Consider the following 10,122-nt stretch of genomic DNA (forward strand, 5'->3'; position numbering starts at 1 on the left):
AGATAGATAGATAGATAGATAGATAGATAGATAGATAGATAGATAGATAGATAGACAGACAGACAGACAGACAGACAGACAGACAGACAGACAGACAGACAGACAGACAGACAGACAGACAGACAGACAGACAGACAGACAGACAGACAGACAGACAGACAGACAGACAGATCTAAGATTATTATTCTGATAAGGATAAGAAGGCCACGCTTAGAGCAGCAGCAGCTTCAATCACTCTCCGTCTATCTTCCGGACGACTGCATGTACATGTTCTCGTTGTATCTCGGTGCAATGATAATAAAGCTTATTCTGATTCTGATATAGTTTGAGCTTTGGAGATGTTAATCAGCTGCTCTGGGTTGTAAAAACAACCTTGTTGTTATGGTTACGCATCATAACAAATGTCCAAAAGCAAAGATATTTTTATAAAAATTCTTCCAGCTGCAGAACATCCAACACCAGAGGACATGATCATCCAAAAAAGCGATTTATATCCAGAAAAAATAGGAATTAAAGTTTTCAAGGTAATATATCAGAATGAAAGTAACAGAGCTACTCCAACATGCAGCCACCTTGAGCGGCGCAATTCTAGAATAATGACTATTGTATATAATATAATATTATATTACATTACATTACATTACATTACATTACATTACATTACATTACATTACATTATATTATATTATATTATATTATATTATATTATATTATTTTATATTATATTATATTATATTATATATCAGAGAACATGCACACTCCACCCAGAAAAGCCCCCGGATCCGAATTTGAAACAGGGTAACTTATTCGCTGAGAGGCAGCAGCTCTACCAACTGTGCCACCATGCTGCCCAGAAAAATGATCCAATATTACATATTTGTAAGTGTCAAAAGTATGTGCACCTCTAGGATTAGCAGTTAGTTTGATGGTGAAATTAGAGTCAGGTGTTTTCAATCAATGAGATGTCTAATCAACTCTGCAAACACAAAAATGACTTTAACCAGGTGATTTTCTACAGATAGCTAAAATCTGGTGTGGTAGTAGCTGAGACTCATCTGCAAATCATACTCCAAATGTTGACTGTTAGCAAAATATGTTATGAATAACTACCGTAGATGGAATTAAATGAAACTTACAAAAACTAATCACTGAACATATAGCAAACACAAATAAATGTCTCAGTCAGTTTTATAGATACTGATCAAGAATTTGACGTGGAAATAGCTTAGAATATGTGTTATAATATAAACAGCAAAAAAAATGTAGCACCTCCATTTGTTAACCAGAAAACATACGAGGCTTATTGTTCAGGAACTCAGTTTTTTCTTCTTCTTCTTCTTCTTCTTTTGGTTTGTGTGCTTCCTTTCATAAAACACGATAAAAGAGCTGCACCTGTGTAATAGGCTAGTTAGTTTCCATGGTGTCATCATCTAAAGCTCATGTTTTCAGTTACAATCAATGGAGCATGCAGCATTGCTTCATGTCCTGCAGCTTAATAGTCAGATTACTGAAGTGGAAAGGAACAAAAAGAAAGAGACATCTTAGACAAATCTACTTCAATAGGTTTTTTTTCCTGTAATGCTGATTCTTTATAAATAAATAAATAAATAAAATCAAATTAAAAAAACTAACCAGGTTAAATCAGGTCCTCTGGATGGATTCTTCTTTGTTGAAACATTTCATCTTTTATCCAAAAGACTTCTTCAGTCTGAGGAGCTGCAACAAACTCAGTATTATAAATAGCACCTTCTCATAGGGGATCAACCAGATTGTTTTTGACATCCAGAACTAGCTGTTCACATGATTAAAGAGGATCATCAACCTAATAATTGGTTGTTAGTGCACTGTTTGCTATTCACAAAGGTCTGAGTGATACTAGCAATCACAGCATTGTAAGAGGGGGGCAGTTGAACACGGAGGCCTCCACCCCTGTTTAATGGTGGACGGTTTATTTTCACAAAGATGGCCTCCTTTACTCCTCTCTCAAACCATCGTTCCTCTCTATCCAGGATGTGCACATCTTCATCCCTGAAAGAGTGACCGCTGGCCTGGAGATGAGTGTAGACCACAGAGTCCTGGCCTGATGGAGTTGCTCTTCTGTGCTGGTCCATCCTTTTGGCCAGTGGCTGTTTAGTTTCCCCGATGTAAGACTGATCACAGCCCTCCTGACACTGAACAGTATACACAATATTACTCTGTTTGTGCCAGGGGACTGGATCTTTGGGAAATAAATAATAAATCTTCCCAACACCAGCAAACTAAAACAAAAGAGCAAAGTTTAGTCTGTCCTGTGAAAAGATAAGAGGGTTCAAGGAGAAGAGTGACAAGACTGATAAAATCTGAATTATTCAGGAGCTGAAAGTATTTTGCAAACGAAACACTTGATGCTCATCTCCTGCACATACCCACGCCTCACAGCCTCCCTGAATCCACAGCTTCCTGGCACAACTTTAAAATCTTACTCAGCACCACAGGGAACTTAACTCAACATCACCATCATAAGATACTGAGGCCTCCTCTCCTCCTCCTTCTCCTTCCTGTCTCTCTGTTTTCAGCCATAAGCTGAGGGGGGACCTGGGTGAGGCTGCAGGTCCAAATGGTGTCTGTCCGGGGGCCCCAAAAGTCAATTCAGACCAATCTGTGGGGATTCCACAGATATTTTCTAAAGTTTTACAAAGTATATCACATTGGTTTTCAGTCATCTTTTAACACTTATACATCTACTCATATTTTATAAAAGTAATAAATAAACGTAAGAGTGAAACATATGGAACATTTTATGCCCCTGGACAAACTATTATTCATATTACAGCAATCTATAGCAGTGGCTGAGACAAGCAAAGACCTTGTATAACGTTTGACCTTGATTTGATACCTTGACTATGAAGCTGTGGTGATGAGAGGTGTATGCAACAGATACCATGTGCATTTAAGCTAATATTACTAAATGTGAAATACTTATTCATCCTACTGAAAGTAGATAAATAGTTTCCACCACCAGCCGCATGCTGAAGTGTCCCTGGGTAAAACACTGAACTCCTCATTGCCTCTGATGTGTGTCTATAACAAAATTTTATGGTTTGTTTTTCATCTATTAACTAGAAATTATAAGCACTTGTTATATAATAAACTGGGAATGAATAATGTCTGAACTTAAGAAAATAAAACTAAAATTGTAAGTTGGCCTAGGTTTAGTAAATATATATATATATACAGTATATACTCCATATGCTGCAGAACCCATGTTTTTTATATCCGTTACATCAAAGAGCATTCAAAAAGAAACACAAAATAATCATGACATATCTTGTTTATATTTTACAGTTTAATGGAAAATACATACGACACAGGTGGCTGTCTGATACAAAAAGAAGTAAACGGAAAAGTATACTCAGTGAGTATAAAATCAATAGTATCACATTCAGTAATTCAAATGAACAGTTTGTGATGTGAATGAAAGACTAAAAAATGTTCACAGCGTTACTGAGAACCTTAGTATGTCGGTACTGTTTGTGTGCTAGTGTTGATCCACAATTATTCATGACATATACAACTTTTTTCTTTTTTTACTGTGAATGAGCAAAAACTAGGAGTGAAAGTCAAACATTATTCTTTTCTTTAGGAAGATCATTAAGACAGCAGGGAGTTTTTAAGCTATTGTCAGTTAACTGCTATGGTTGTTGGGTTTTTTTTGATAACCATGCACTACATATTTTTCCCCCCACAAGATCTTAGTATGCAGTAGGTTGTTATCTGTCAAGCTACATATGCAAAGCCACATACAATGTAGGAATTATTGTACATGTCTTCTAGGTAACTACTAGCGTTGTTTATTGATCCAGCCTGAACAAAACCATCAACCCTGCAGTCTTTTAATGTTGAAGTCCTTTAGTAGCAGACACGGATAAGCTGTAAACAGCCACCACAGATGAGATGACAAAATGATCAATAATGTCTCTGAAGACAAATGACATGAGTCCAGCTTGCTGACTGGCGCGCCCACATTGTGAAAAAATAAGATTCAGCAAGAACAGATGGTCATCGCCCAAGAGCCCCGAGGGCAGAAAGACAACAGAGCTGAGAATGACAGCTTCAGTATACATCACAGGTAGCCCATTTTACAGCAATAGATGTAATGAGGTAATCAAACAACAGTCTCTTCTGTATGTTCAGTGTTGTTCATTTTTTGGCAACATATTTTGTTCTTTCCTTTGCTATGGCACGATGACTGAATGTCTTGGGAGAAGTTCCAGTCTAAGCATAGGAGGAAACTAAAAAGGCACATTTCTTGACATCTCAAAAGGACTGTGCACTGTCCGTGTGAGTCAGTCAGAGAATTATTCTGGTCTCTGCAGTTTTTGCAACTGAAGTGTTCATGCATTTGACACCTAAATGTTATCTTTGTCCTTGGCCTGTGTTGGTATGAACCCATTCAATTTGCTGCGCTCCACTGCATACTGTGACAGATCTGTCAGACTGATGTTTTCCTCTTTCTGTTCTTTGTTGTCCTCCCCTGGTTCCCCATCCTCTTCCTCCGTCCTCTCTGCACCCAGTAGGGAACTGCCATTGCTGATACCCACACTTGAATGTCGAGCATCTTCAGGAATGTTCCTGCGCAGGTCACGGTTCTTATTGCGTCTGGCCAGCTTGGTAAGAGATCCAAAGCGTAAGTTGAAGAGATTTTCCTCTGAGGAAGATGCTGTTTGTGGTTGTTGTTCACTGCCCTGTTGGTCATATGACTCACAAGCTCCTTTCAGCCTCAAGTTATTGAGCTTGGTGTCAATACTTTCTTGGGAAGAAGTCTTGAATCGGCCAGCATCCAGGCTAGCAAACATGGCTCGTTTCTCTGGTGACAGCATGTCAAGTGAGTGGGCTCGTTGCTCGATGCCCAGCTGACGTCGTTCCATGCTGCGGATGGTGGCGGCCCGCTGGAGCTTGTCGTGAATCTCCACACTCAAACGTCTTCGTGTTTCACGGAACTCTGCTCGTACATTTGCCTTCCACTCAGCTGCATGAGCTTTAAACTCACCAACCTAAAACAAAAGTGTCATCACAATAAGACCAGAAAGGGTTAGAAACAAGTGTGTGGTAATGTACAGATGATATCTATGATTTGAAATAAAGTCAGGACATGGTTCAAAGAAGTACTGTATTGGTACAGTACACTCTCACAATAAATTAAGTAAATTCTACATTAATCAAACAAATTTAAATCCGACTAAATGTTCTGAAATTGAGAAATAGCGTTAATTTTGGTCAGTTTATTTTTTTTGCCATTAGCATTCCTCCATGCTATTTGACTGCCTAGTTTTTGTGCTATAAGAAAAAGCCATTCATCCTTGAGTTAGGTCTCTCCCCAGTGGAATGTACCCAAAGAACCTAGAAAATAGGCAGCCTCTAAGCATCATGATTGGATGTCCAAAACACCTCATCTAATTCCTTCAATGAGGAGAAGCTGTAGTTCTACTCTGAGCTCTATTTGGATGTCAGAGATCCTCACCATATCACTAAAGTTTAGGAATGTAAATAAAAATTTAAAAAAAAGGTCATTCCAGCCACTTATATCCAAGACGTTATTTTTTCATGACTGAACACTCTTGGACATGGTCATAACCATAGACCAGTAAAGCAAGATCTTTGGCTGTTGACTCAGCTTCTTCTTCACCATCATGGATTGAAACTGTGCTCTCATTACTGCTAATTAAACCCCAATCCATCTATTCATCTCTCATTCTACTCTGCCATCACTCATGCACAAGACCACAAGATATTTAAACTCCTCTACTTTATGTACATACTCACCTCCAACTTGAAGTGAGTATTCCCCTTCATTAAAAATGCTACTTAAACCCTCCTACTGCCCCTGGGTCAAAATGATCTAAGAGGCCCCAGTTTTAAAACAAAATTACCCACAAGGCCTCAGTTTTGACCCAAGGGCAGCAATAGGGTTAATGTGATGGAATAGTTTTAGTACACTGATGTTGCTTGGCAATGTTAGGGCCTAACCTGGAAAAGTGGTCTAAGGGGAGGAGTCAGACTAAGGACAAGATCTTGATGAAGCAACACCTCGGGTAAACAAGTCTTTTCAACCCCTAATTGGATTTGCCTTTTGGTAGACTCTTAGCTTTTAGGGCTTGGCAAGGCCCAATTTTAAAAAGCTACAGCATGCCAGTTTACTAACTCACCCCATCTGAGAATAGCTGAGGTTGGGTACAAAATGAGGTTGGGTACAAAATGGCTGGCCAGGTTGGGAGCTAGGTAAGATGATTTGCATCTTCATAAATTGGCTTTAGGGACATGGAATGTCACCTTGCAGAAAAAGCTGCAAAATTTTATTTTTGATGTAGGAGGGTCTAGTAAAGGTAAACTCAACCGCAGAACTTTTACCAAGGAAACATTTGTTTTTATATTATTATATTTCCAAACACATTTGTTATGGCTTTGTGCCGGTACATTATTTTTGGAATTTTTGCTTTTCAAAAAATTGGCCTAAGTAGATATTTTCCATAATCAAAATTTGTTTTTAAAATATGCTAAATTATTACTGCTTTATTTGAAAAATAATATCATAACCTTTGTAGAAATATAATTACTACTCATTTGGTAAACCTGTGGTTCCTATCGGCACTACGGCAAAAGATTTACTTGTGAAAACTATGTAATATCAAACATAATAACAACTATTAAAAAACGGGTCATAAGTTATTCTAATCTTTTAATATATATCACTCATATATAAGTATGTGATCAAACCCTACCTCTTCTTTGGTCTTTTTTGAGAGCACTCGAAGCCAGTCTCCAATCATGCTGAGGACAGCGGCAAAGTATGCTAACCCTACCAGGATCCAGAACCATACCATGGGCTTGTACCAGCTCATATACTCAATGGTCCGATTGTCACCTGGTGAGAAAAGAAAAAAATATGTGTGCTCCGAAGTTACAACTCATGCTATCTAAACAAAACAGTACATAATGACAACTTTTGCTGGAAATGTATACCTGCCACATAATCTCCTATCCCCACCGTAGTGAGTGTGATCACAACAAAGTAGATTGCATCCAGTGTGGTCCAGCTTTCTATGTATTTGAAGATAACAGCAGGGATGGTGACGAAAACGATGCAGCCAGCCAGGATGAACAGGATGACGGATGTCACCCTTATTTTTGTCTGGCTGATTTGTTTGTGTTTTTGCTGAGACAATCAAAAAAGAGACTTTTAGAATGCAACAATTAAAATAGATCGAAAGGTGACCACATGAGCAGCAAAATACATTATTTCATAAAGCTCTGCCAACTTAAGTGGACATCAGGGAAAATCAAACATTTTAAAAACAAAATATTAAAAATTTGGTAATAAAAGGATAATACTTCTGTGTTTTACACACTCTTTCACACCCTTGGAATAGCAATATGACCTAAAAGACAATAGAAATTAAAAATAAACTCTTCCAATCAAAAACTTGCTACTCACCCTGAATATCTTCTCAACTCGTAAGATGCTTTTCACAAAGATGGTCCCCAGCTGGTCTCCAATGCCCGCCAACAAAAAGCCAAAGAGAGGAATGCCAAATATGGCATAAAGAATGCAAAAGATTTTCCCGCCTTCTGTGCTTGGAGCTATGTTTCCATAACCTGTTGAAATATTTTTGGAATATGAAGAGAGAGAAGAAGAGGGAAAAATTGGTGAAGAACTATTTCCAATAAAAGCAAAAACACAAAGGTAAGCAAAGAGGACAAGATGTCAATGTCAATCGAGCCCTTTTTATGCAACAAAAATTTAGTTTTTGCCAAGTCTGGCTTGAGTTTAAACCAGTTTCTTATTCCAGGGACTGAAAAGACAGACACAGGACAAAACTGTAAGTGTTTTTATTGATAAATGACAACAGAGAGCAGGGCCAGGAGAATCTGTAAGGCAAGGGATTAGGTGAGTATCTGGCTATCAAGAAATATTCTTTACAAGGTGGTTTGACAGAAGGTAATGGCTACTATTACTATTACTATATGATCACTATTTGATGTTTCTTCACAGGTCTGGGAGAGGTTGGAGGATTTTAGTTCTAGTAGGCAGCGAGAGACTCCAGGAGATAAGTGTACATGTGTTGGAGAATGATATGTGGGACCAGAGATGGATACAGAGGCCAGTAACACCCAAATACTTATTTTAGGAGGTGAGGAGTGAATGTGTCATTCCAGGAGTGCACAAGGAAACAACAGAGGTAAGGGCAGGCTCAAGGCTTAGGAAAGTTCTCAAAGGTATCTGCAAAAAACGAGAAAATTGTTAAAATACAAGTTAAAACATTTCTCAGTGGCTCGAAGCTGAAAATCACCAAGGCAATACAATGCGGTTGTGGCAGGTCCTCTGCTTAAATGCAGTCCCAGCTCATCAAGACCTCAGCATCAACTGCTAGTGATCAGCACACCTGTATCACATGAGTAGCAAGAAGGTGAGTAGTGGCAGACGTAGGAACTGAAATCCTCACAGCACTTCCTCCTCAAGGATAAGGGATCTTAGGGATTGGTGTCTTTTCTCGAGATGTGCTCAAAAAAAGAAAAAAAAAAACAGTAATCAACGGTTCTAAGAGTGGGTAAACTATGGCGAAGGATGAAGTGGGCTGCTTTAAAAAAAAAATCTTTCAATGATCATGAAAATAACAGTGTAATCTTCAGAAGAAGGGAGACCAGTGATGAAGTCATTAGCAATTTGTTAGCAGGGACAGCTTGGTATGGGTAAAGCTAGCAAAAAAACAGTATGCGGATGATTACTAGTCTTATTTGGGCACAAATGGAGCAAGCAGTAGCCAATTTTTTGATGTATGGAGCATCATAGGCCACCAGAAATGCCTGAGTGAACATGTGGTTAGTGCCAGGGTGACATGTCATCTTTAAATCATGAACCCACGGTAACACCTGTCCTTTAATTGCTTCGAGAACAAATAGATTTTCCTGTGTGGACCAGTACCTAGATCAGGCTCATCCTTCTAGGCCTTGCAGATGATGTGTTCATTGTCCCCATGCCATGACCCCCACCATGCAGTCTGTAGGTAGACTTCCTTCAGCAGTCTGTAGAACATTGCTGCTCAAAGTCTGCTCAAAGGTAGGGGAGCTCCAGGAAGCAAATTAATAGCAAAATTGTATGGTCCGTGTGATGATAAAGAGCTTTCTCTTTACTGAATGCTAAGCCAGGTCATGATAAATGGTGGGAACTCTGGACAAATCTGGTTTATCAGAAGAGATGGTCCTGTTCTGGAGGGAGACAAGCACTTGAAGACACTTAGCCAAACAATCTGTCCTCAAACTTTCTATTTGTTTCTCAACCCAATTTATTACCAGGTTATGTCTTAGAAACCAGGTAAATCCTAAGGCCATACGGGAGCAGAAAAAACATAAAACTTACTCCATTCATGATAGCTGCTAGAAATAACTAAGTGCACCCTTTCAGTCCTGTGGATGTTGTGATGGTTTGGCCAGTGAGAGCCACGAAGAAACAATGGCTGATGCAGAGGGATTGTAGAAATGTGAAGATGTTGTTCATGGCTAATGAGATTCTACTCAGTTCCAAAATCCGTCGTCTAGAATGGGGTGAACTACATGGTTCACATGTAGTGTACTGTAGTTCACAATGTTAATCTCAATCAAGGAGAACAAGAATCTTTGCCCACCAATCTCTTCTGAACTACTGGTGATCTTTGGCTTCTGACAGTGCTGGGCAAGCAGTGTTGGAATGTCCCAGTCTTCCACAATAAATAGACTCCTTTACTTGCATTCATCTCTTTCTCTCCTCTGGAGAGATGAGGGTCCTTCCAAGCTCCATGGGTTCAGGTTGAGACTTGTTTGTAGCAATTGAAAACTGGAAAACTGGATTGTTGTGGTGGTGAAACTGGAAATGACCTGAACCTGGAAGACGACTTCCAGGGGCTTGTAGTTCTTTTCCATATGCTGTTCCCAGAGGTTTAATTAATTTAATTAATTTTAACAGCAAGTTTATTGGCCTCATCCAAAGTCTCGAGTTCATATCAAGTGGCAAGTTGAACCTTCAGATGTTACTGCTGATAGAACCCAACACAGGCAATATATGCTGTACACACACACACACACACACACACACACACATACATATATATA

General features: G+C 39.0%; 1 protein-coding gene across 1 annotated transcript in view; it reads right to left on the reverse strand.

Moving 5' to 3' along the window:
* Positions 1-4,388: 4,388 nt before the first annotated feature.
* The window catches only part of kcnk10b (potassium channel, subfamily K, member 10b), a 38,442-nt gene continuing 32,708 nt past the window's right edge, over positions 4,389-10,122 (reverse strand). Inside the window, exons 4-7 of the mRNA XM_037694929.1 lie at positions 7,472-7,632; positions 7,000-7,192; positions 6,759-6,901; positions 4,389-5,033 (exon numbers count right to left, since the gene is read on the reverse strand). Coding sequence (XP_037550857.1) covers positions 4,389-5,033; positions 6,759-6,901; positions 7,000-7,192; positions 7,472-7,632 — 1,142 coding nt within the window. The remainder of the gene's footprint in view (positions 5,034-6,758; positions 6,902-6,999; positions 7,193-7,471; positions 7,633-10,122) is intronic.

The sequence above is a fragment of the Nematolebias whitei genome, chromosome 21, assembly GCF_014905685.2.
Source record: "Nematolebias whitei isolate Nwh7 chromosome 21, NemWhi1, whole genome shotgun sequence".
In the NCBI taxonomy this organism is placed as follows: Eukaryota; Metazoa; Chordata; class Actinopteri; order Cyprinodontiformes; family Rivulidae; genus Nematolebias; species Nematolebias whitei.